Raw genomic sequence first — 27,783 nt, 5'->3', positions numbered from 1 at the left:
CAGTCCTTTAAGTCAACTTTGTCATGTCCCCACTGTATTAAATACGTGCCCTTTGACTGTGCTGAGAGTTTTTCAGAAGCCAGAGTTACTTCAGTGGTCAAATTCTTAAACTGGATTTTCCAATTGACTTTTAATGATATTCATGAATGAATGTGATATCAAGGAGCTATAAGGAACATTTCCAAATACAGAAACAACTAAAACAGACCCTAATAGAGGCATTGAGCAATTTGAAAAATTGAATATCAAAAGCAGATAAAGAATAAAAGAAGTCAGACTTTGTACAGCATAGAGCACAAACACTGATATGGAGCCTGATTGATAGAATGATGAGCCAGGAGCATCTGTCCTTTCAAAAAACCTGTTTGTTAATAAATAATAACCACATCAATTTGCTGCTTTTTATCTAACTGTATAAATAAGACTGGAAAATGGCAGCCAAAACTACTACATGCAGGAAAGTCAAACACGGAGTTGTTTGGCATAAAAGTGAGGTTCCACAGCTGGTTCCTTACTTGAGAAAACTGTGACACACGGAGTGACTTAAGTTATGAATTAGTGCCTTATTCTTTGCATGTTTACTTCTGTTTCCCTGATTTCTTGCCTCTCTTTGGGGAAGGGCTTTCCTTTTGATTTTGCTCCATTCTTTAAGTGACAGAAACACACAACAGAAGACCATCTGGAAACCAGACTCAGTGCCAGGCCAGCCCTTTTCAGAATAAAATAGCTGATTTTTGATGCCTGATTTGGAGTACCACATGCTCTGCTCTACACGTCTCACAGCCGAACTGGATACCTGTCACCATGCCAAAAGATGGAGGCTCTTAGAATACAGAGGCCTGCTGGATCAGTTGATAGTTCCCCATCTTTTCCACACCTGTCAGGGTGAGCTGTTCAGCCAGAAGTCTCTTGTGACCATCTTTATGCTGCTTTGTGCATTGCCTGCAACAAGCTAAACATTACTTACCAAGCATACTAGGCTGTACTCCTTAAACCATGTACGGAAGACTGTCCAGTTTCACTCCTGCCTTATTAAAAGTTTGTCAGGGAAGGAATATTTCCCTGTGAGGAGAGGCTGAGGAGAGGCTGAGTTTAGAGAAGACTTTGGGAGGACCTAAGAGCAGCCTTCTCATATAAGGTGTACCTGAGAAGATGCAGTCAGGCTCCTTACAGAGTTGCACAGCAGGAGAACAAGAGACTATGGTCATGGACTAGAACAGAGTGGATGTGAACCTGAGGTAAGGAAAAGCCTTTTCTTTGTGAGGACAGTCAAGCCCTGGCAGATTGCCCAGAGGGGTTGTGGAGTCTCTGTCCTTGGAGATATTCAGAAGCTGACTGGACAAATCCCTGAGTAGTGCGGTCTGAACCAATTACTGATTTGAGCAGGAGGTTGGAGCAGATGACCTCCTGAGGTCACTTACAGCCTGAATTATTCTAGGATTTCATATCACTGAGTTTTCTGCCTTGCTTTATCCTCTGCTTCTGGTTCTGTACCAGACACCTCCTGGCTACGTAGCTTGTCCCACTCTCAGAGGCCTACAGATAATGCAGGATATCACTGCTGTTCTCCACCCAGTGAGCCCTGACATGATGAAAAGTGTGCTGGTATTGGGATATTGACAAACTCCTGTTTTGTCAAAACCCTACCTTGTTTGGGAGTTGCTTAGCCAGGACTTGTAGGCAGCTGTTCCATCAGGAAAATGTTTGCTTTTTTTCATGCCACCATCCATTTTATTTAGAATGATGTTCTGTCATCTTTAACATTGCTGCTCCTCTGGAAGCTAGTATTTAATTTCTCAAAATGATGCCTGGCAGGAAGCCACAGCAATAATTAGCAGGAAGGCGGAACTGCATTCCAACAAACACTTTGCTGAGGTAGTTTAGTATAACAGCTTCAGCAAATGAAGAAATAATATTGTCTAGTGTTCAAGCCTCAAATAAGTTCAAAGAACTTGTTTTCAGGGTCCAAAATAAAGTGGAGCAATTTCTGGGAGCAGGAGCAAGAAATGACCCAAAGACAGAAGATACATGTTCATTTAGGCAGAAAGACAGATGGAATTTAAAATAAAAAATAAAAAATAAGCCCCATACAGCAAAACAGTGCTAACTGATTGGCAAGAGACTGACTGACTTCCTGCATCAGGAAAGTATAAGCCATTTTTCACACCCAGTCATCACCTTGGCTGATTCTTTACCTGAGTTCAAACCTATGCCAGCCTATCCCTGTGGCCTTGTAACTCTGCTTGGTGAGGAAGGTCGTTCTGATCAATGAAGGAAGTGTAAGCCACTGATTTCCACCTGACTACCTCATCCATTTACTCCCATCTGAACAGAATAACTTCGTTAACTTTTCACTGTTAAAGGAGTGATGCTCCTTTTTTTAGGAGGCAGACATTTTACAATATCCTTAAATTTGTGCTTGACATTCTGAAGCAAGCATCAGCTGGTTGTGGCCTCTGAGAAACCACCAGAGTCTGCTTCCCCCAAGACCTTGCCTCATGTCTCATGTACCCCATCTGTTCATATTCAGCAAAGTCGAGTAGGATTCCTTTGATTTAATTAGATTTTTTAGTTGTCCCAGAAGCAGTGACACTAATTCATTTTCATATGCAGAACTCTTTTTTTAGAAGTCTAAACAGAATAAAGTTGAACTAGTTTGTACTCTTCCTAATTATGTTACTTGTTCCCTTCGCCTCCTCAGATGACTTTGAGAAAAACAGCAGCAGAGTCAATCTATACAGAATGGGCAGACACAAAGACATCATCTAAAATGTCCCCATGAATAGTCTGAAATAATGACTTACTAGTAAATGCGAAATAAAATTAGGCAAACTGCAGACTTGACTTTTTTTAAAGAGACTAAAATAACAGATTTCTAATCTAGATCAGTGGCAATTGTCTAAAATCATGATAAAGTAAAGTATACAACAAGGACACTTCTTCCTGGGCCACTGTTAAATGTTTGATTTTGCATTTTTTTCCCCAAAAATGTTACTTTTGGAGTTGAAATTTACAAGGTTGGCTGACAGTAAGGAGAGCAAAGAGACTCTCCTGAAAAACAGGGCTTCGGGATGACAGCAAGGAAGGATCATCAGTTTGTCTATCAAAAGCAACATTCATGTTGCCTTGACAACTGGGCAACACTGGTAGCAGTTGCTGAATTCACCAAGTAATTCATTTAATTACTTGGGGTGTGCCTGAGCAAGGATGGCTTTCTATTTGGTGAGAGCAACAAAACAGGAGGCCTTTTCTGACATATGATGTAATATGTGTTTGCGTCAGTTCAGACTTGACTATGTGATGATCAGCTCTTGACCTCAGTGCAGCTTGTGAGTGTTCAGGGACTGAGGTGGTAGTAGGAGACACACAGGTGGTAGAAATGATAAACAGAAACTGCCTTCTCAGAGTTTCCAAAATAATTACATAATTATCTTCTCTTTATTTTGGACATGTTAGCAGTCTGTTTTTCTCAAGTACTGTGTGCCTGACAGCTTGTACTGACCTCCTTTATTTTGTTTGTGATTCTAACTCCAGTATTGCTGACGAACTAATGTATGCCATGCATTTGTATGTCACCAAAGGCTGGCAAGAAGCATAATTTTTTTTCCTGAGTAGTTGGATTAAAACTGTCTAAAAAATCTTTCCAGAGTAAATTATCACTGTATGGTGTATGCAACTAATATGTATAATTGAAAGCTGACCCTTCAGCTTTATTTTAATCCTGTTCCTTTCTTTGTAGGTGTGGTAACTCCTCACTGGCAGGGACAAGTTCTAATAATCTTTCCCCTAGGGAGATAGGAAAAGTCAAACTTCTAGTGGCAGTGAGTCAACATAGCATGTAACAACAGAGGTAATTACAAGTATCCTTTCATCAGATTAGCAGGTCTGGGTGGTGACTGATCTCATTTACTTTCAGTTGCAAGAAACATGTAAATGTACTAAGATGTTTTGCAACTGTTGTCTCCAAGAGAAAAGCATCTTAATGGGGTCCTCTTTAGTGCTTGCTTTATCACTATGTAATGTAATATTAGCAATGCAAGGAATATATTATTTCAGAGAAATATTCTGCAGTTCTTTGCAGCATGGTTGATGTTTTTAGTGTCAAGTCTTAAATAAATATACAGTGTTTTGGTTTAATTTTGTGTTAGTTTTACTCATTTGGTTTAATCCCTCTCTAACAGCTAAGTGCTGTGGACACTTCTTATCTGGGCAGTTAGGAGGTAATTAGAGAAGAGGACAGGTAAGAATTAATGGTTTGTGGGAACAAAATGAGCAGTCATTACGATACTCTGCACAAAATGTGGAAGTTGTGAATATTGGACTGATTTCAAGGCCTCTTTCTTCTTGTATAAGAAATAGTTACTTGCATAAATAACAGAAGCAGTCTTTAGGTTTCAAGCATAATATTTTTCCTCTGTGTTTCAAGTGGTGGCCTGACTAATGCCAGTCCTGACCCCCAGCTTCTGTGACATACTTTTTTTCCCTCTCAAAGAAAGCACTGTATTAGAGCTTAAAGTGTAAAGGCTAAAGCAAAACTTGCATTAACGCAAAAAGAGCAGAGTTTTAGTTACAGTACTTCTTCACAGTGAAAAGTGCTGTGGCTCAACTTAATCTCTTCTCCAGGGGTTAAAATATTCACATCGGAGACAGCAGCTAAAGGCAGTTTTTTCTCACATCACTAGGTATACACTTCTGGTCATGTTTTCAAAAGGAGGAATGAACCCTGTCTGGTGATTTGAAGGAGTCGCTTCAGAGGGAATGATTTCATCAGCTGAAGTGAGCGATGAGTAGATGCAGGTGCTCCCTGGGAACCCAGAGCAAGTCTGTGAAGGGTAGGATCCCTAGGCATGCCCTCCTCGCAGGTTAGTTTGTTAGTTCCAGCTGGTTCTCCTTTCTGGTATGAAATTGGTAGGTGGAAGCAGTTTTCTGAAGCATCCAACTTGGTAGAGGAAACTTTGACATCTAGCTCTACAGTTTGGCTTCTTTCTGAATCGCAGGCCTGCAAATTGCCCTAAGCAAAGGTGTCATGGCACATGTCTTCTTGGCTGAAGAATGAACATAAATCCGTGCCCAGATGCTATGAAGAATTGTGGTGTGTGGTACAAGAGGAGGCAAGATAAGGTCCAGGAACAGGAGAGGGCCATCATCATGACAATCCACAAGAAGCTTGATTTTGCAAGGGGCTGCTTGCAGTAGGCTTGACTCCATCTTTATTCACTTTAGAGGAAAGTGGGTTTTATCAGCTGTAGTATGGCCCTGAACAGTTCCATATCCAGTGAAGTTTAGGGAAGTTTCTTTTCCTCCCTAGTCATTTCACCTTAACAGCTACAGCAAGAGCATTTAGACAAAAAAGAATCTAGATGACATATGTCCTTAGACATCAATGTACATGTGGGGGTATCTCATATAATTACGTGCAAATTACAATGTGAATTATGTCCACAATACCAATAACCTGAAATGCCTTTATATTCATCTTGTAAATTTAAGAGCATTCTAGACAACTGAGCTTCTAAATGCATTAAACTGAAGGTGAGAAGACTTTTTTCATCTGTTAAAAAAATGAATAAACAAAACTCTTTACTGTAGACAAAATGCGCAAGTAAAAGTCTTAGCAATATTAGTTTGAAAATAAATTTCTTGAAATGAGAAATGCAAAAATGATTTCTTGATAAACAATGACATGCTAGAATAGACTTTCCGCAACCCAAACATTATGTTGAGAGGTTCGGAATACTCTCAGTGCTGCAAGACCAGTAAAGTTTATCTTGAGTTTACAGCAAATAATCTGTCCTTACATATGTAATGGGCAAACTTTCCCTAAAGCATCCTGCTGCCTATTTGGAAGCTCTTAGATCATTAGTTTATCTGTACCAAGCCACTTGCCAAACTTATAAATATGAAAGTCTGTTTGCTGAGTCACAGTTTTGGAAGCTGCAGTAGCAGTTCAGAAAAATCTACCCTTTAGCTGGTAGAAATCCTGGAGAGCTGCAAACATATATAATATATATGCTTTTGAACTTTAAAATACAAAAGGGAGAACTTGTGACAGACCTTTTGTATGTCCATGTTGTTTTCTTCCTGTCTCAGCAGTTAGGTAACTGTAAAGCAGCGAAAGTCAATACATAAAATGTCAGGTTTGAAAGGGGGTGTGTGCAAAGAAAGCATTTTAGGCTAAGAATGTCGTTCAGAGCACTGACTGTACAAACAGTTTGTCCAGTAATATCAGCGGAAGCAAAAGCATGGTTTTTGGTCTTTGGTAAGCAACAGATTTGGAATAAGAGAGCATTTTAACTTGACATAACATTCACAATTTTATGTTTCCCTGCTGATACTAGGCATGATTTATTGAATAGAGGGGGAATAGAATGACAGGAAATGTGCTGGAAAGGGGCTAATGGGGCTCTAGCCATTGAATTACCCTAGCTGGGTTGTGTGTGTGCATCAGCATTGTGGCAGCCACATACTTCCTTTCTGCTACTGCAGCACAGGTAGGTGTGACCCTGGCAACCTATTTTTTGTCCCCCTTTATTCTCTTCAGAACCTGCTCCTTAATTAGAAACCCATTCTTGCTTTGCCTTGCCAACTATACTTGTAAAATAAATTAGGCATATCTTGTAAGCAATGGCCAAGGACAGTTATGTAGTTGAAGTTTCTTCTGGATAGTGTTAATTAAGCAAAACCAATAAAATAGGCATAATTGACAAGCACAAGAAGAAAACTAATTTTACAGAGTGGTAAAAGCTCCAGGGAAGATTGCAGTTTTTCCTGTGAATTTATGCTCTCTATTCTATCAGCAGAAATATTGAGGTGGAGGTTGAGAAGTGGTACAATTTATTTTGCAGTATTCTGAAATTCAGTAATCTCTCCATGACAAACCACTATCTACTTCAAAATACTGATCTTTATATTATTATTATAACTGTATGGAGCAACATTTTTATAACTAGTACCTATGGAGCAGATAGGGTTCTATGAACCCTTCGCAACATTTGCACTGGGTTTCGTAAGTATTACTACTTAATATGAAAGTGCAGAGGGAATAATGTTCATCCAAGAGAGAATATGGGGAAGAAAATGTTATACTTGGCAAGTGCTGAATTGTTTAATAGATCAGAGTAGGCGTTAATGTAGTTTCATACTATACACAAATAAATACATTAAGTGATTTGAAGGGTAACTTAACCATTTAAAAAAATGGTTTCCTTTTTTTCCTTTCTTTTTATGTCTAGGTTAAACATTTGAGTATGACACCATACAAAAAAAAAGGAATATTTATCTAGGCAAATTAATGTCTATTTCTGCTACCTGACTTTATGATTCCACTGACATCCACTGAAATGTCCCATGTGAAAGGTTTACGGCAAGACCCCTCTCTCAGTTGCCCCACTGTACATCTGGGGGAACCTAACTCCTGTGGGATTGCTCTAGATTTGCAGGAGTTGAGTTTTACACAGCTTAGGGTCCTCTGTACTAGAGGAAACCTATGCAGTGGTAAATAAAACCCCACCTTCCCCTAGTCTCCACCCTTGAAAAATGTCAGGTGGAGACTATCATCTTGACAACGTTGAGTCATTTCCTCAACTGAGAAGTTAATCTTTCTTCAGTGTTCCTTTCTCTTTTTATCCCTGCTGATGTACTTGGCTCATAAGAAGCTTTTTTTGTTTGTATGGCTTCAAATTATTTAAGCCTTTCTGATTTTTGAAAGCAGGGAGGCTTTTCCACTGGCTGTTTGCTTCTCTAGTAATTGTGTGATGGCAGGTTATTTTTGAGGCGACAGTGGAAGCCAGAGCTGCTGGCACCTTCCTGGATGTTCCTCCCTGTGATTGACTACAGATCAAGTGGTGGCTTTCTTCTGTAGCTCACACCCAGCCCCTCTTCAAGAAAAGCCATGTTGCAGGACTGAAGTCATACCTGAACCATGAATTTTAAGGTACTTAAGCATTTGGGGGGACAGAATTGGGCAGACTGACCAAAAACTATACTAGATGACCTAATTCCCTGCAGGTTGGTCAGTGCTCCATGCAAATCAGCTGACAGCTAACACAAAATGAAGTATGGTTATTTCCAGGCAGCTTTCTTGTCTGTTGTGAAGCTCTGTGTGTACAGATGCTGAAATATTAACTCTGTTGTAGACATTTGCTTAAAATGTGGTGTGGAAGTATTATTTATTTCATGACAGTGTGGAGGTTCTTATGCCGTTGTTACGTGTTATCACTTTGGATGGCAGACTGCCATTGAAGGGACACAGCTTGCTTTCTTACCAGCTGGCCAGGCAACAGTTGCACCTTTGGGGTGACTGTAGCACCACTGCCTGTGCAGAGAGATTTGCCCTGGTTTACAGGAGGATGGAGACTTCATTTACAATGTAGTTGTTAAGAACTTATTTTTGTACCAGAAATGCCCTGAACAGAAAGGCTGAAGTCCAGAAGTCTGAATGTAAGGCATATGCTCCTTTGTAGTCTCTTTATTTAAGTGTATTCAAGTTTTGTTTCCCTTTTGGCAACAGTTCAGCTTTCCTTTGGCTTTAGCCAAAGTTCTGCTTTAGCCAGCTGAAAGCCAGCCACTGAGATCACATTCTAGTTGTTCCTGGGTGTCTCTGGTGTTCATCAGCCCCTTTTTGCTGTCTTGTAAGTAGCTTTTCTCTTATGCTCTCCTTTGATGTATTCTACCAGTTGTGTTCTCTACCACTTTTAGGCTGTTTTTAAAATGTTTTTACAGGTTCCATTGGCATCTATGATTACTGATGAACTTTAGTTAGAGATGTGCTTGTCTGTATGCTGCTTTTGACAAACTAAGCAAACAGAGAAGTTCCCCTTTATTTGTTTGAGCCTTGCCAGTGTTTTCCTGCTCATTGGGCTTTTACACACTCTGAAAGTCGTCTTTTGTCTTTCTAGGCTCTGCTTTGAAACACTAGAGTAAGCATCTTGTTTGGTATAATAAATGTGGTTAGATTAAAAAAACAAAAAGGCTCTAGATTATATATTCTAATTTTGTTCTCTGGCTGTGACTTAGGGAGTGGTCAGTGGTTAGGGAGTTCCCTGCTGAGAAATACAGAAATGGGTTCTGTTTCTCTGTGGTTGCATCTCTTCCTTCTTCAAAAAGGAAGAGGGATTAATCATCTGGTGAAACCATTCATGTGGCCTCTCAAATGCAGATTGTCAAGTCGGTCCTCTAGAGACATCCATATCAGCCAGGTTTCTGGAGCTCCCTGTGACCAGGAGGAGTTTAAGATGAAGCACTGGATACAAACAGCTGTGAACTGAGCCCAAAGAATTGCATGTGCTTGGACCTGGCCATCACACAGTCCGCACAAATTTGAAGCACTCTTCACAGTTTAGGGAGGAGTGCTAAAATTTCCAAGGCAGAAACAAATCTTGATTTTTCATGTTTTTTTACCTGGCAGAATAAATGAGCAGGGCTTTTGTGGAGGGTTATTTGCAGAGATTTATTTTCTGTCAGCTCTCTCCTAAACCTCTGTTTCACGAAACAAATCTGTAGTGGTTTTGTTGATGTTCTCAGGAAAAGATTGTGACTCATAATTTCAAAATTAATATAGCGTACAGGTCTGTTTGGTGAAAGGTTATGTCTTTTCATCTGCAATCAAGAAAATTCAGAATTATTTCACCTTTTTTTTGAGAAAACCACAAGATATAAATAAAAACATCCTTTCAACTGCTCATTTTAAAGTGAACCATAAAAATGTAACAGAGAATACCAGAGAAAAATGTTTCCCATGGTGCCTTTTGAAGCTCTTCAAGAACAAGAAGTCATCTACAGAAAGAGTCCCCTGAAATCACACCATCTGCAGTTCTCCAACCAGTTTCATGTAAGACTCTAGGGGGGAGGTGTAGGCTGTACTCATCTCCAGTGTTGAGTGGAATATAGAAAAAGGGAATCCGCCATCTCTAAGGGTATGTGCTCATAAGGAAAGCACGGCAAGCATTCTTCTTATTTTTGACTTTTTGAAGATACAGCTCTTAGTGCAGAAGTAAATGCCAGTACATAAAACAAAGAGTAAATGTTTTGAGTACTACAACAACATCTGCATAACCTCCCAAAGATCTGCACTTGTCAGTCAGTATAATTTCCAGGTTTTTGTTTTTGAAATGCTCAAGTCCATACCTCCACCAATAAAATTCCATGGAGTTTTCATTAAGCAGTGCAATTAGTTCTATGTGTTTCTGGGAAAGATGCATCTTTGTAGAATGTATCCTCCAAAATGGTCTCTGTGTTGGTTTCAATCTGTCTAGAAATGGAAGGTGTGAGGTTGCAAGAAAATTCACTCAGTGATAATGCCTATTTTTCTCCTTCTCTCCTTTTCTGTGCTTAATAACACAAAATGGAGGGGGAGACTCCACTTCAGAGAAATTTGCACAGGAATTAAAAAAAAAGAAAAAGAGAGATTAATTTACACTGCTGGTGTCAGGCTGTAAGATGATTATGCTGGCAAAGCTAAAAAAGGAACACTCATAGCTCATGGACATTTTGGAAGAGGTCATTAGCTTAGCAGATAGGAAAAAATGGGTTTTGAGCATTCAGCAGTTCCTGAATTCACACAGTATGTTACACAGGTATGTGTACCCACTGGCCAGATGCTGTGGAAGCTGCAAAATTCTAAGAGAAACTTGTGAGAGTGGTGTTTCCAATTAAACATAAAATCTGAAGGCTACAAATTGTCAGCACTGAACAATAATATGTAACCAACTGAAAACAGGTTCTTTTGGGAGCCTCATTCCTCTGCATCAGGGTGCCTTCAGCAAGAGAGTGAAATGGCAGATGTGATAAACTCCCCTTCTCTTAGTTGCCTTGCTCATTCTTCTGTCTTCCTGTGGGAAGGTTCATGTGTGGTGCTGCCTGGGGAAAGAGCCTCTGTGAGGACAGTGTAGGTTCTTGCTGTGGTCCTCCTGTGGGGCAGGGTGGAAGATGCCAGTTAGGGAGGAGGGCACTGGCACTTCCCGTGTAGAGAGAGAGTGTCCTGGCTGTGTGTGTGAATTTGGTGTGTAGAAGGGCAGAGAAAGAGGAGGTGTTTGCTGCCGTAAGAGGGGGTGGCAGTACTGGTGCTGCATCTTTCAAGGGAAGAGAGGGAGGAGTTGAGTTGAAGGATGCCCCATCTGCAAGGCAGCAGTTGGCAGGCTCTCTCTTGCCTGGGCCTTTTAAAAAGTTCCTGTTAAAACTGATGTGATTCAGGAACATGATAGTTCCAACAGACCCCTGCACAGTGGAAGTGCAGATTCCTTTACAATGGAAAAACAGTTTTCAGTAGGAACATCCTATCCAATTCTGCTCCAAAGGAAAGCAAAATAAAAACAGTGCTCAGACAGATCTTACTTTTTGCTTTTGATGCTCCATGTGGAAGAATGGCTCTGGTCTGGCATGTCGAAGTTAAATCCACCTCTCACTCAAAATATAGCAGACTAAATGATATATTTAAAATAATAAAGACAAGGAAAAAGAAAGATGGTTGTTAAAACTTTTAAAACAGAAAGATTCAGTATGTGGACCTCCCAACCAATGTTGTTTGTATGACAAATAGGAACAAGATTTGATAGCTTTCTTATATTTTAGTTTCCATCCCACCACTTTTCCTTAAATGTCAATGGTCCATGTAGATTAAGAAAGTTACATAAAAGTTCTATGCCTAGTGCCATTCCAGCTAAAATAGCTTGAGGGTCCAGCTGTACTCCATTCAAGTAATTTGTGAAAAGCACACTTTGCCTTTCTACTCTTTCATCTTTTAAATGGTCCTTTATGTACTGTTTTTTTTTTCACAGCCTAATTATCATTTGGGATATAAGTACAGTCTTACTTGGTCCTTATTTGAAGCACTTGATCCAGGTGTTTTGATAGCAGGGCATCTTTTCTGAAAGATAATTTACCAAAATGGAAAAGACTTTTTTAAAGCCATCTGCCTTAATTAGAGATCATTTTAATTGAATTAATTTAAAATACATTAATTTAGCTGAGTGGAAATTATCTGACTGCCAGCCCAGTACATGCCTTAGAAATGACTGTTTGGTGTTTGTTCTTGAGTAACAGATAAGCTATAATATTTGGAGGTGGGGTTTTGCATTTAGGGATTACTTTTTTGAGAGACAATAATTTCCCCCAATTGCCAGATAAGCTCAGGGAGACAATAAAATAATTTCCTTTGTACATTTCACTAGAATTTTGATGGAAATATATCTGTTTTACTGAACTAGTCTGTAACCATGAAGCTTTACAATAGAAAGGTCGTTTTAATGTCCTAGGCTAAGGGCATTGGAGGGTAATAGAAATGATTCATACTTTCATAAAATAGAAGTATATTGAAAGGCTAAAGAAATTAAACTAAATGAATCCCAGGTGTAATTCTACTGACTTGTTTAGGCTTATAACTAGTATGAATTTCACCTATTAGGCCTATTCTCATAGGAAAAAGAGACACTCTGAAATAGCAGGAAAGTCAGGGGGGTTTATAAATCACTGTGATCAATGGAATCCTTTCAGCTGAGATGCAGAGGAAACAAATGGAGCCATCTAAAAATGGGAAGGTGTGAGTAAGCGTAGTACTGCAGATAAACCCTTCACCTGAATTAATCCAAAGTAAGTTGCAAGGAAAAAGTTATGAATGTGTACTGTGGCTAATCATATAGCCTATTTGTTTGCAATCAAGAGATTGTGGGTTTGGGGTTATTTTTTTTCTTTTTCATTTATTTGAAATTATATTTCATTGGTGCTATTCAGTAGAGCAGGGTGTAGCTAGCTTATTGCCAGAAAATTTAAGGACAAGATGCTCTCAAATATTTATGGTCCTATATCCCCTATTCTTTGGAAAAAATTGGTACGTTTTTCCCCCCCCAGTCTCAAAATGTTGTGGCGGAGAAGTGAATCTGTGATTTGTCTTGTTCCAGTTGTGCCTGTGCATGCATTGAATACCCTGTGGTCAGACCATTGAGGTGCAAAGACTTTCTGGTGCAAAAGCAGACAACCAACCAGGGAATGTATCAGAGACAGCTGGTGACAACTCTTACCTCAAAATATGAGTGGGACAAATCCGACCCAGTGAACTGCTCCTGTACACTAAAGAGCACTTTCCTAGTGCTGTCTGCTGTCGGTGTTACCAAATTTCAATGGAAACAACAGAAGCCTTGCAATTAGATAAAGTACATGCATAACTGCAGGATCAAAATGTAAAACTATGTAGGATATGTTTCAGTGAATTTTAATTGATTGAATTTATTTTTCTTTTTTAAGTGTAAGTTGAAGTATATTGCAAGTATAATTGTGAAATCTTGTGAATCAAGTTTATTATTTAATTTGAATTATAAGCCTAAAGGAAGATGCATTTCTGAAATCTCAGTCTATTTGCTTGCTGAGTCACTATGAGATGGGGCAGATTTTTCTACCTGTAATTTCATTAAAATAAACAAACACAACTACTACAAGGATTGAACAGGTATGCTCTAGAGGATATGACTTGAGTGGAATTGTATTAGACTAAACATGATGTATGTTAAAGAATGAAATTAAAATGAAAAATTATTTAATAGCAAAGAAATACTATAGCTGAAACAAAAATATATTGTAAAGCATAAATAAAATATAAATAGAACAGACAGAGGAGGGCACTGAGGGTCCAAATTTACAATGCAATTTTAAAGTGCAGAAAAGTGATATAACGTAACTTCTCAAAATGTAGCTGTATACCCTATTAATTTTTCATCTTTGTGAATGTATAAATCACCAAGAAGTCAAGCACAGCAGCAGAAATCTTCAGTAACTCATTAAAGGGTGCTTCAGTGCACCAGGGTGACTTGCATTTGGGGGTTAACTCCATTTTGTTTGTGTTAGCCTTCACTTGCCAAATGGCTGTTTTCTGCCTGGGCTTACTAAAAGTCATCAGATTACTGTAAAAAGCACAGTGATCCCTGGAGGTTCATCTTCCCTTGAGGGCATACTGAACAATGATTTTGTAGAACTTTCCAGCACCTGCAGTAGCCTAAGGACACGGTCAATACAAAATTTTTAGGGAAAGAAAATATCATTTATTAGAAAAATGTCATTGGAAACACTTTTGGGTAGACCGGCTCTCGCTCTCCTTCAAGCTAAGATGGCTTTATATAATTATCCCATAATAGTTCACTTATATTTGCAAAATCAAAGACTTTTTATTACCTTTGAACTGAGTTAATAAAATAATATTAAGAGTTTATAAACATATATTTTATTAACTAACTAAACATTTATTGAGCTGAGCAAACACAATTTTCTTTCCAACATCCTATCCAGTGAAGAATGCTAAATGAAGTATTTTGGACTGGATTTCCGGAAGCCTTTGTAGATGAGCCAGAAGAATAGTTCAGGAAACTCAGATAATTTTTGAAGTAGAAGAAGCATCTGAAGTAAGAGACAGAATAAATAATTATGGGGGGAAATAGTTATGCAGAGCTTCCTGATGAAAGCAAAGAACGCTGAGACCCCCAAGAACCATGTTTGAGTGAAGTGTTGGGGTTATGTCTACAAGATATCTTAGCAGCTCTCAGATTGGCATTTGTTTTTTTGTGAGTGCTCACATTGACACTATACACTAGTGAAACAGCTGAAGCTGTCAACTGCTTTACCTTTCTGGCTGTGTCCTAAGAAAGCTGGTCAAAGAATAAACATTTGGCATGTTAGATTTACAAGCTTATTCATGACAAAGACAAGCAGGCTTTGTGTCTTTGTTGCAGCTTGCTGTCCTAAAGAAAATAACATTAGCTTTTAGTAGTACATCGGGACTTTGCTCAATAAAGAATTGGGGGTTAATCAGACTTTGCTTTAAGTGCCAGACATCTATGAGAAAGTAGCAATTAATTACTAAGTTACACATCAGCATTTGTTGCTTTGGTTTAGTTTGTGTTGGTGTTTTTGGTTTTGGTTTGTTGTTTTGTTTTATTTGCCAGAGCTGGCAGACAGAGAACCAAACCTTTGATGCTCCTAATAAAGAATACAGTACTGGCATACACATATGTGAGTTTACATACCTGTTGTCTATGTTGCAGGAGGCATTCATGGAATGCTGGGGCAGCAGGGGTCAAAGTAGAGGGGAAATGTCCTTTGATTCTTCCCTAAGAATTCCCAGTTTAAAGGCTGAGAAACAAGGAGATCAGAGGCTGGAGGGTACATGTTTCCTTGTGTGCCTTTGGCAACGTGAAAAATCATAAATGCAAGTTAACTGCAGTGCTGTAGTTGCAGGGCCTCTGCAAAAATAGCCTTAAAAAAAGTTTCTAAGTAATTCCTAAATTACTCCTCAGGTATGCTCTCTTGGGTGGGCAAACTTCTCTCGGATGTCAGGCCAGATGCAAAGCATAAGAAAGGATTTGGAAGAGTGGAGCTTTGCGGCTGAACTCAGAAAGTTGTATGTGGGTAGGGACAGGCAATATTTATACATTTTGCAATAGACAGTTAAAAGTTTGTGAAGATAAATGGCCAAAATATAAAAGGAAGAATTAGGTTGGTTGGTTTGCTACCACTGAGCTTCATTTTTTATTCCATAGTAGGGGATGCATTTTATTTCTTTCTAGCATAGGTGATGCATTAGAGTTTCTTCCCTGTTGAATTGTGTTTCCTGCGAAGTTGATTGAAGCTTATGTCTGTCACTGGTTTTGGTCACTCAGAGGCATTTGAAAAGTGACTTGCTTGTCTGTTATTGACTGCCTTCACTTAATGTCACTGCATTATTACATGCTGCAGATAACTAATGATTCAGTTGTCAGTATCATGACCCTTCTCCTCTCTTTATTTCTTTCACAAGGGAAAATTGTACCATTACTTAGAACTGCTATTAGTTTTGTAATGTGTTCTTCCATGCATCAGAGCACTGTGCACACTCAGTGTCAAACACAGCTTATGGTAAAGGTGTTCTACTCTGTATGGGCTTGTAGAGGGTAAACTGTACCATGGTACCAGAAGCATAAAAGCAGCATGACTAATAAGTTACGTGGCTTTTTTTTCTCTTGTCTTTTCCATGAGTTTAATACTGGCTTTATGGAAGTGATCAAAAAATATTTCGAAGTACCAGTCTGAGGAAGAAAAAGGTCATTTATATACAGTGTTTTTATGCCGTACACACCTTGTAATGCTGGTGTGACATGCTGCCTTACAGCAGTCTTTGCAACTGCAGTATCTGTGCAAGTGCACATATACACTTCTTGGGTACTGTATACAGGAGACAGCAAAAGTTAAGATGTATCTTGCATTTGTAGCTGAAGATTAGTGAGGTTTGTGATAGTCCTTAATACTTAATAAAATTAATTCTCCATCTTCAGCCATTCCTCATGAAAGCAAAGACAACATTTATCTAGAAACTGGACTCACCAAGGGGCAAAATTCATCAGCTCCCATCTTTATCCTACAGGTTTGGCCAACATTTTTAGATTCTATACCCAAAGTGATGAGCATCTGAACAACATGAACAAGATCTTAGATGTTCATTCAATGCTTCTGGGAGCACCAAGGCAGAAAATAGAGGAATACTGTAATCTTGGTATCTCAAGCTGACTTGTTTGCAACTAGGAAAGCCATTCTTGCACATTACCAGTAAGGATGTTTGCCCTGGTGCAAGAGTGTGGTGTCACATATCCAGAGCAGAAGAAACACACAAAATATTTGTGTTAAATGTCTGTCCAGCTGTATACTGCAAAGAGACAAAAGTAAAAACCTATTATACAATATACCAAACTTTCAAATATCCCCAAAATATCATGCGTTATATGTGCTGTAACATCCAGACTGGGACAGAAGATGCAGAAGGACTCAGACATGCTTCTGCACTGTAGATTTACTGAGATGAAATATAATTTACTTTCCCTGTATGGGAAAACAATTCATGAATTTGTCAGACAACAGGCATTAGAGAGGCCATCTCTGTTGGTACAGGAAACCCAAATCATCTAACATTAAATGATAAAATGATACACTTAGAACTTTCATATGGTTAGATATATTGCTTCTGTGTATTAAGAAATGTGTGATCTCTTGTCCTAAGCTCCAAACAGATTTGAAACCCCTGTGTTTGATACAGATATGGCAAAGACTGCTTGGTTATTCTTCTGTGTGCGTCCCAGTATTAAGCTTACGAGTGTCTTACAAATGTTATGGATGCCAAAAAAAAACCCAACATGTAACAAATTTTTCTCACAAAAATTGCCGTGCAAGTGCCCAGGTTACCGTTAGTCATCATCATAATCCATGGGTTGCCTCCCTTAAAAGATGTTCCTCGCTTTTTTCCTTTTCTGTGGTCCAGTAATGCTTCAGGATAAAGCGTAAGGATTACATAAACATATGTTCCTATTCTGAGATCTTTGGGAATAGAAGGCAAAGCCACCAGGATGCAGCTGCAGTAGAAGAGGATATGAAAGTGTGTCAACTGCATAGCAAGGAGATGTGGTTTTCATCTCAGTTGCACAGCGGGAAGCACTTCATTCAATAAGTTTTCTGTTCTCTTTACTTAGAAACTACAAGCTTTTGGGGTAAAGGTGCTTGGAGAACACATTAATTACAAGTAAAAAAACTAAACACAACTGAAAGGACTAAGGTTCCTTCTGAATATAGTAATATACTGAAATGCATCTTACAGTAAGAGACCATCAAGACAAAATCAGTCAGTGAGGATCTAAAGGTCCTGCTGGGCTATTGTATTTTTCAGGTGTTTCTGAGATGATTTAATGTTTTCCATTTTGTTCCTACTAAGGAGCATTCAATAGGAACAGTTTTAGGGAAGTGTAGCTTTCTCTGATAGTGCAAGAGACTTCGTAAGACCTAAGAGAAGAGGTTTTGAGAGGAGTGCCTGTGTTGGGTATTTGAGTTGCTTGTATGAAATCGTAACAATACCAGTGTGGGGAATCTTTTGACATTTCCTGAGGAATAGTTTGTCCTTCCAAGTAGAACGAAAACAGTATTTTGTTTCCTTGTAAGACAGTAAAAAGATCAGAAGAAAAAAGAGCTTTCATAAATACATGTGGTGGTGATTTATCTACTTCCTAACAGATAGGTGAGTAAAAGACAGCACTGACATTTAATGTGGACTCTGTCACCTGCTACAACTGAGTACCGCAAAGCATTTTTTCCCTTGCGCCTCAACACAAATCATTTCAGGATACTTATTTGTTCTTTTCCTTTTGTGATTTATTTAAATAAATTCTCACCAGCTTCTGTGACTCATTTTTCCCCAGGGGACTGTCTATGCTGCCAACAAATGAAGATTCAAAGATTAACAGAATGTGTGCTTAGAGAAAATCCCACTGGTAGTTTACCTGCCATTGCTTTGTCTGAGGACACTTACTTCAATATCTGAACTGTTCTTCAGTCTGAACTGTACTTCAACATCTCAGCTGTTTTCCACCCAGTCCCCTTCTGATTTTAGGTGGCCTGTTTTTTGCTGTGGAAAAAAGGGAGCCAGGAAAGTACAGAACTTTCTGCACTGGAAGTCTGTCTCCATTCTTTCAGAGCTCTGTACCATTAGAGCAGTGACATGTGAGAAAAATGACAACAGTAACCTGGAATCTGAGAAGCAACTGCATGCAGGCATTGGCACGATGGAAGTATCTTTAGCTTGGATAAGGTTACAGCAAAATGAGTTCAGTGAAGCTGAAGGAGATGTTGCCAGTGGGAGGAGATGATTTGGGAAAGCAGATGCTGTGTACACTGTGATTGTTATTTACTCTGTGAGGAAGCATGGAAAATACTACACATAATAGATGCAAGAAGATGCCAAAAATATAGTTATTTCCTGATGGATATACTTTTTTAAAAAAGTAGTTAGAAACAGGTGAAGAGTGGAGAAACTCTACATTCTGACCTGGATGTCCTTAGAAAATACTATTATAAGAGAGCATCATAATTAAATTGAAGAAATGCCTTTAGAACATTAAAAAACAAAATGCCATTAATCTAAGGTACAGCAGCAAGCTATTATGAATATGGACTTAAATTTTGATTTATATGGACCTAAATGGATGTCAGTTGTTTTTTTTATAATGTCAATTCTAAGCCTGCTGGGGTAGTCCCCCAACTTTGAAATACACTTAGAGAACATCCTGTGCTTGCACAATGCTTAGCCGTTAACTTTTGAACCAGTCTTCTCTTTAGTCTCTAGCACCTTAAGTGTAGTATAGAAAAAACAAAGGTGAAAACATAATGGTAACAGCTGCATATATAAAAGATGGTGTACTTCTATTATTTGTAGATAGCTACATTTGAGTTAAAGCCACCAGACTGGTACATAATGATCAGCTGATTTTCTGTGTGACAGATGTTCTAGGTTTGTCTCTGCACACTTTTTAAATCAAGCGTGTAAATCAAAATTTACGAACATGAAAGCATGTCAGACTGTGTCCTTCATCACCTTCCTGGGTTGTCTAGTATTACGCAATGCAGGGACATTACCTCAGGGGAGAAAGATGAGCTGGAAAGGAGAGGGAGGGATTTGAAAGTGCCCAAGGTGGGTAAAATGAAACTATATTACAGAAGAGATGAGTTTCATTCTGCATCAGTTCTAGAGCAGATTTTCTCTATTTAAAAGGTAACCATTCAGGGACCAAAACATTCATGCAGGAGAGAAAAAAAAAGCAAAAGAAAAAAAAACCCAAGCAAGCCCACAAGACAGGTTTGAGACAGTCTTTGATATGTTTTAATATTAATGTCATTCTGTAAATCTTTTTGTGATTAACAGAACAACAGCTCTGTCTCACCAACTAAATGGCTGGAACTGCAGCAACACTGGTGTTTTGGCACTGGGAAAACAAATTTTAACAGCTTTACTAAGCAAAAGGAGATCCTGAGTATTTTCTGTTCTGAAGTGTAATCTATGGCCTCCTTGTTCTTGTGAGCATGTGGAGAAATATATTTAGGACACCTACAGTTAAGTAAACATGAACACCCACAAAAAGCCATGAGACTGTGTCTGTAAATATGGATTCATTCTCTTCATTTTGACATTTCTTGTTAAATGCTGACCTCACCCATTTTAATGAATACATAGTATAACGCTAAATCTAACGGAGAATGTTGATACATGTATTTTATACATTTTCTCAAAGTTGCATTCCTGAATGCCCATGTATAGTTTTTATATTTTTGCTGCTTACGGAAGAGATAATTTGTACTTGACTGTTTTCATGCAATACAGGAACTTTTGCTGAATCTCCAGCTCAGAACTTACAGTTACTGACTTTAGTTAAATAAAGCGGTTTATTTGTATGCTCATCTTTCAGGCTTGCTGTTTTTACTCATGCCTTTGTTTTTTGCCAAGAAGGGTAGATTTCCTTTATTACTAAGCATTTAGAGATACAAAGAAGATTAAGGATATTTATTCTTGTTGATAGAGCCACACAGCCGAAAGGCATTTTAAAGGAGAAAAGGAAAATGTACTTTATGGTGGGAATGCCAGGTCAGCATCATTTCCGTCATCACATTTCCGTCCATCTTCCTGCGTATCAGAGCAACTCATGTTTGATCTCTGTCTTGGGTTTTCTGTCCATTAAATGAGAGCACTGGTATTTCCCAACTGTAGTAGAATTTTAGAAAGGGGACTATGATGCTTTGCTTCTATATGAATAACATAAAATGAATAAGACTTTTCTTATCCAGTTCTTATTATAAATACAGCCAGTTGTCAACCAGAAGTTGACAGCCTTCCATTGGATTGGTTTCTGGCCACATCTGTATCCCTTCCCACACAAAGCACTGACCGTATTTACACACAGACAATATTCCTATTCCCACATTGCACACAAAACTGTATTCGTATAGAGCACATAAATACTGTTTTTAATTCAGTGAATCATGTCTAATTATGAGAAATTATGCCCTTAATTACCAGATATTGTTGTGTACAATTCTGGTATGACAGTCTTGTGATTCTTAATACAGTTGCTAATGGCAGTTTTCACACACTGTCCTTGTGTGCCACTTGCAGGTAAGCATCATCACCTTTGGCTTCAGGTGTTCTCACTTAAACTGATTCTCTGGGGTGTGATCCTGCAAACACCTCTGTACCTCGTCCATAGTCCATTTTGGTCTGCAGGAGTTCTCCCATTTAGTTCAGTGGGCTTTGAGACAGAGACTGAGGAAGCAGAGCGCTGTTGGTTCTATTATTTCAGGATTCAGTTATTTATTATATAAAAGTCACATGCACAAGCTGAACTAAACTAACAAGGAGCAGAGGAAAACAAATGGTTTGATATCTGCAGGATGAAGAAATTTTATGAAGTTTTGTTTTTTGAGAGTTTTGGGGTTTTTTATATAATTTGGTCTTTTGTGAAAGGGATTTGTTATAACAATATTGTAAACAAGAATCTAAACATCTTTCATAATAAAGAAAACATGCTTTGCTTCACAGAGACAGTATGACAAAATAGAGTTGCAGCTCCCTTCCCAGTAGCTATATGACAAAACCACTTAAAAAGAGGGATCAGGCCATAAAAAGACATACAAGTGGCTGGCAGAAACGGCTGTTGCTGACCCTGTCCACAAGGTTTCTTGTAGGTGTAGAGCTGTTATTGCACTTATCTGATGTGCAAGTGGCACCGTGCAGAGATTCTTTTACCTTCTTCTGGGGCACAAAAAAAGCTTAAGCACTCAGTATTGAAATGTACAGCTTTTAATAACAAAAGACTCACTGGGCAAAGACTATTGTATGATTGAGCAGGTTATTAGAATCCATCCAGACTACAGCTGTTTTCTTCTTATGTTTGTTGCATATGCAGATGTTGCTATGAGGAAAGGAGTGAGCAATGACTGATGTGGAGCCTGTGGTCACAGATTTTGCAGCATCAGGACGGGCAGGCCGCCGGAACGCCTTACCAGATATTCTGGGCTCTCCTGCTGCTGCTGGGACTTCAGACCTGCCACACAAACTGGCTGAGCTCTCTGTTTCAGAAGGTAATGGCTGCACATTCAAGAAACTGACATTTTTATGCAGTCATCCTTTGCTTTCTTCTCAAGACTTCTGCCACTTTGCAGTTTTGATGTCAATACTAATGTTTCTTTTTTCATTTAGGATTAAATTCAACCTTCAACAAACAGTAGCCACTTGTGCCTCCTGATGAGACAAGTTAATTTTAACCCAGACTAAGTCTGCCATATCCACCTACAGATTCAGTGTTCAGCAGCCTGGGGAAAGGTGCTGGGAACTGAATTCCAGTTCCCCTGAGGAAGAGCAAACACAGTTGCATTGCTGGGGGGCTTAAAAACACACTGCTCCAGCTATAGAGTCTACTCCTGCACTGAGACAACTTAGCACAAGACAGCAAACTGTGCTGTTAATCCAATTACAGCTATCCTAACTCAAGCATACACATTAAGAGTAGTTTTTACAGTAATTTACTCCTGCTGGTAGGCTTTAAGCTTTGCTGTCTGAGACCAGTGTCTTATTTTGCCATATCTTTTAATTTGATAAGGTGTTTTGGGTTTAGCACAAGTCTAATCAACACCAGATTTACTTTTTACTTTCAGGTAGGATTTCAGGGGGATTTTTAGATTCAGGAAAATGTGGTTTCTAATGCCTATGAAGTGAGAATTGTAAGGTTTGCCCTGAGCATGTGTTGCTCCTACTTTTCTAGGTTCTGATTTGGAAGTAACTTTTTCCTCTCATGCCCATTGCTCTTGCTTCTGTGACAAATGCCACCACAACTGGTGGGCCCACATCCAGGTGCAGCGTAGTGGATGGCCCATGAATCTGAAATAAATTATAAGAGGGATTCCCAGGCTCCAAGGATGTGTGTCCTACTTGTATGTTGCCCAAAGCAGCTACAGGATGTTGATTTTACAGCCTCATGAAGCACCATAAAGGCTGAGGGGCAGGGAATTCGTTTGATTTAAAGTTGTTCTTGCTTTGGTGATTTAATTTATGTTTATTTAATTGGGGGTTCTGTAATTTAAACCCAACATGGGCCTACTAGATGACTGCTTGGCAGGTAGAAACAACATTACTAGGAGGAGTGAGAACTGACAGAGTGACAACCTCCAGGCTTGAACCTGGGAAGAGGGGAAAACAAGAATCTCAATGGGTGCTGGAAGCAGACACTACTTTTGCAAAACGAATTGCAAAGATTTATGAAGGATAAAGGGTGGACATAAAGCAAAAAAAAAGGAAAGACCACACAGTCAGATACCCTCAGGCTGCAGGACATTACTGAGAGGAACTGGGATAATCTGAAAGAGCAGGCAGGAAGGATGGCAGGCATGATTGTCAGAGTACATTTAAAGTAAAGCTAGGAGCCCTGTGAGTCCAGTTAAAACTCCTTTGTTTCGAGCAGAGCTTTTTCCCTAGGAATATGAGAAGTATGTCCATACAGATTTTTCTCCTGGTGTATGCAACTGGAGCACTGAAGTACAGAGTCACTTAATATTTATTGCTTTGGTTTTCAAATATTATGGTGTTCTTTTTATTCCAAATAGCTCTTCTGCCTGGCACAGTCAAACTCCAGCAGGAGACAACTGTTTCCCTTATCAAAGGGGAGGTAGATGAGAACTTACATTGTTATTAGTGCCAGGAGCTATGGAAGTGAAGTGACTGGTCCAACCCACTGAAATATTCATTGCCGCATTATGTGTATTGTTAATAGCAGTGAACCTTGAGGGAGATACACAGTGTTACCCATGTTAAGCAAAGAGCTGTAGATAAGATCTTCATGTTTGCTTCATCTTGGCATCTAGAACGTTTAGTAGTTGAAAAAAATATACTTTTTAAAGCATGCAAAATTTCTCCTTTTTTTTTTTTTTTTTCCCCTGGATAAAAATAAACATGAAAGAGTGAAAGTCTTGTTACAGAAATTTTAAACAGCAAAGCATAAAATAAGTACTTAGCCATCCAGACAGAATAATCCTCATTTTCTAATGCCCATACAATGCACTAAGAAGAAATGAAATTCAGCTACATTAGTTACAGCAAAATGTACTGATGCTTTCTTACAAATACAAGGACCAGCATGGCCAGGATTTGCAGAACAGTTAAGAGAATGGAATTATGCTTTGCTTTTGTCACTGACATGTAGCTGTGCCAGAGTGTGCCCTGAAAGAGTGGTTTCTGTTATGAGCAGTTTGTGGTATTGATAATAGGAAGTGAATACAGGAGACACTTAGGTCCACTCGGACTACTAGAATGCTTTTTGGAATTAGGAATTCCAGGTGTCTCAGATGGGAATTACAGCCTCGCTGTGTTGTAAGTTAAACTACTGATGAGACAGCAAGGAGTGAGAATTCATTAAAATGGAAAGAAAGTTTGGAAGTTCAAATGCTGTGACAGGGAAAATGTGAAACATTTGGGGCTCTAACAGACATCTCTTTTTGGTTGATTCTGGCTTTAAGAATAAGTTGTTAAAAAAATGAAAGCCATTTCTAGCTCAGAACAAAGAAGCTGGATAAATGAGAAAAGTGGAGAAGATGAAACATGTGGCTATATAATATATGCCCTATTTTTTTATTATTTTTTTTTTTAACTCCGAAAGATTTGGTGAAGATTATGGAAAATGGTGAGGAGAACTCTCTCCATCTTGCTTCAAATTTAGCTAATGCTCATTGGATCATATATTTCCCCTCTTTCTAAAATGCTGTCAGCTGCTGTCATAGGGAAAGGTCAGGAACAGGATGTGCTAATACCTTTTGTCTGGCTTAGAAAAGAGACTTTGCTTTATTCTTTATGCATATACAAAGCTCATAGCTGTGTGATATAAATTTCCATGTACTCTGCAAGCTGCATCAACTTAATGTTCTCATGAGATGAACAGGAAAGATTTTGGCACCAGCTGTTTATCTCAGAGCCTAACTCTGAAATGAAAACGATCTGTATCCAGCCTGATCAATCTCTGATGGTGCATAAGGTTTGGAGGTTCCACAGGTGGTCTGGTGAGAAGCCACAGGTGGAACCATGTTAAACGGTTGACTGGTGTCACTGATGATCAAAAGGTTGAAGAGGAGCCTGTAAGAAGTTTGAGAGCAAAGAAGCTGTACTGGTCTATACTGCACTAATATTAAGCATCCAGCCTCACACAGAAACGGCCAATAGAGGAGACTGTTCTGTCTCCCTTTCCTCAACAGTACTGTACTATGTAATGTGGAAGAGTGTCAAAGTAACTCAATTTTTAATTTACCAGTATAAAACTCCGAAGCCTCCAAACCTCTGAGCAGACTTGCTCCATCAAGTGGTTTCTGCTAAGAGCTTTAGCTGATGAATTGCGTACAGCATTATATATTTGCTGTGATATGTACAGACCAAGATATATAACCTTTTTGTCTGTTTGTGATACTTTATGCAAAGTCTCCAGGGCAAATAGCTGAAAATATACCCTCTTAGATTATATCTATTAACACTGAAGATAATTCAGACAGATATGCTGAGCAGACTTCTCCTTGCCCCAAAAGCTGTAGGCTGTCTGGAAAATTATTATGCTTTGCAAGGAAATCAGTGCAAGAGGTGTTCCTGTTTCTTAGTGAGAGAATTTGAGCATCAAAAGTGATGATGTTTAACTCCATGAAGTGACCATATACACTGGAGAGCTTTTACTTCTATTAGTCATGTAAGCATGCAACTCTAATGTGTGGAAGAGTGAACTTCCAAATGAGACTTAAAAAAAATTCCCTCATCTTGGGAAGACAGGGTGAATTCTCCTGGGTATTTCTTGGAAATGAAGGTCAGCCAGATAGCTGGCATGTTCATAAACTGTGATGTTATCTACCTGAAACCAAGCAATGCTCAGAGGAATGCAATATTCTAACTTGACTTTGGAAATGACCCAGAAAAAAGAATAACAATAATAAAAAGTTATCTCCAATCTTACAATCAAATGTACATTGATCAGTGTGTGTAAAGAGCAGGCAAATCAACACCAACAGGCAACTGCTTTTGGAAAATGCCTCCACAAGTTTTTTATCTGTTGAGTTAATCTGTTTCTAAAGCATCATGAGTGTGGTAATAATAAGCCAATCCAAACAGAGATGATCAGTGAATAATGCAGATATTTGGCTGCATTAAAATAGCTGTGAGAATGTGTGTGGTATAAACATTTAATTCTGTCTTTTTTTTAGATGAAGGAGCAGAGGGTGGAGAAGTGTCATCATCCAAAGCCTTGCTGGAAAGTCAAGAGGCGGAAGGAAAAAGCAGCGATTCCTAACACCTAAGGACTGCTGGATTAATGAAACCAATTGACAGACTTTCCAGTTTCCCCATGACACCCCTTCTGAAGTGTGGTAGCAACTTTAGCAGCACAGACAAGATTTTGCAGCACACTTGTACCTAGGTGACATTAATGTGGAGCTACTGTTTTTTATACAGTCACTCTTCAAAACAAATGTTCTTCACATCCAAATGGGAAGAAAACTAAAGAACGTATCTCTTGTTTTGGGTTTTCTCATGGTTATAGTACTCATCCTAACTAATCTTCTTTGACAGTTTCAATTAATGTACCTAGTAGATGTACCACCAACTAATGATTGCTCCAAAATAAAAATCCTGTCTCTTAATTTCCCAAAAGAGCTTCTTTCTCTCTGACACAGAGGTATATTCACTCTCCCCACCTTAAGGTGACATTAAGTATATATTAGATTTCAGATATTATCTGTAATTTATCTCCTGAGATTTTTGTTCTCATTAGGCACATGTAGATGGGTGTGAGAAATAAAAAAAGAGACTTTTTTTTTCTCTCTTCCTCATGTCTCCAAAAGGTTTGGTAAACTACTTCAACATCAGTGTTTGCTTTCTAACTCTCTTTAAATTTTATTTGATTATGGCAAGTCATCTCAGTTCTCCTGCTCTTAGCAGTCTTGACACTTCCGTCATTTCTGATTTTAGGCTGAATATTGTAGCTGTTCATGTGTATCTAAAATAAAGTAGTCATGTTTGTAAGTGATTAAAATTGTTTAATCTCACTGTGGAAATTAAATAGTTATGATATTTTCTGTCTTCTGTTGATTCCCTGATGTTTCTTCTGTATGACAAGACTTAAAACCCCACAATACGTATTTCTTTTATTTCATATGGCTTTTGCTTTAATGGTTTGCTGACAATAAAGATATTTCAGTCATTGTGATTTTTACAAAGATTTTTAAGCAAAGTTGTTTATTTTTTTTTCTCTGCTGAAAGGAATTGTTTTGTTATGGAGGTCATGCTCCTGAAAATACTTAGCATTCATTCCCTTATTGTAGGGGACCTAAGTTTCTAGACCTAAGGTACAGACATGCACCTTTTACTGCAGCCTGGGGCAGCAGCCATTTATGTACTTCTTGAAACCTAACCAACAATGACAATCAAATGCTTTAATGTGCCCACACAATCTCTCTGCTGGGCTGCAGCCAGATGGAGGAAGCATCTCTGAGTACATTCCACATTTGACCGGTATACCATCTCTAAAATATTTGTGTATTTGATAGCTGGCAGAGAGCTTTTAAGAGGTCTCTCTACATCTCTCTACACACCTACCATTCCTGCTGTGCGTTTATGTACTCACGCACTTCTGTCTTCGGGGGACCATTCAGTAAAGGATTCAGTTTCATCCAACTGAATTCACACATAGTTCCCTCCACTTACTTGTATTCCTTTTACAAGTGCAACATCCCAGAATTACTTGCAGGTTTGGAAAGGTAAAATAACCTACTCCACTGGAACGAAACAGGTGGCTTAAGAAAGTCTGAGTGACTGAACTAGCTGAAACTGGCAGACCAGAGTTGAAAACTGAAATGGAGAGGGACTCAGAGCTAACTATATTTGTGGTACATTCTCTTGTTCTGAGTTGCAGTCCCATTTTCATGTACCAGCTTTCTTTATAG

At 38.8% G+C, this 27,783-nt stretch overlaps 1 protein-coding gene across 7 annotated transcripts in view; it reads left to right on the top strand.

Annotated features, from left to right (window-relative positions):
* The window catches only part of PKIB (cAMP-dependent protein kinase inhibitor beta), a 54,754-nt gene extending 27,834 nt beyond the window's left edge, over positions 1-26,920 (top strand). For 5 of the 7 annotated variants that reach the window (XM_062632403.1, XM_062632402.1, XM_062632404.1 and 2 more), the window contains 2 exons: positions 21,729-21,903; positions 26,047-26,920. In XM_062632403.1, the coding sequence (XP_062488387.1) occupies positions 21,756-21,903; positions 26,047-26,132 (234 nt within the window). In that variant the 5' untranslated portion in view covers positions 21,729-21,755 and the 3' untranslated portion in view covers positions 26,133-26,920. Of the gene's footprint in view, positions 1-7,634; positions 7,934-8,509; positions 8,631-21,728; positions 21,904-26,046 lie in introns of those variants that run through there. The other 2 variants (XM_062632400.1, XM_062632399.1) reach the window with 2 other exon arrangements.
* The last annotated feature ends 863 nt before the right edge of the window (positions 26,921-27,783 follow it).

This window comes from Pezoporus occidentalis, unplaced genomic scaffold (assembly GCF_034315485.1).
Source record: "Pezoporus occidentalis ecotype Australia unplaced genomic scaffold, CSIRO_AGI_Poc_V1 ctg39, whole genome shotgun sequence".
NCBI lineage: Eukaryota > Metazoa > Chordata > Aves > Psittaciformes > Psittacidae > Pezoporus > Pezoporus occidentalis.
The sequence above is the reverse complement of the archived record's forward strand: the minus strand, read 5'-3'. Positions and strand labels throughout refer to the sequence as shown.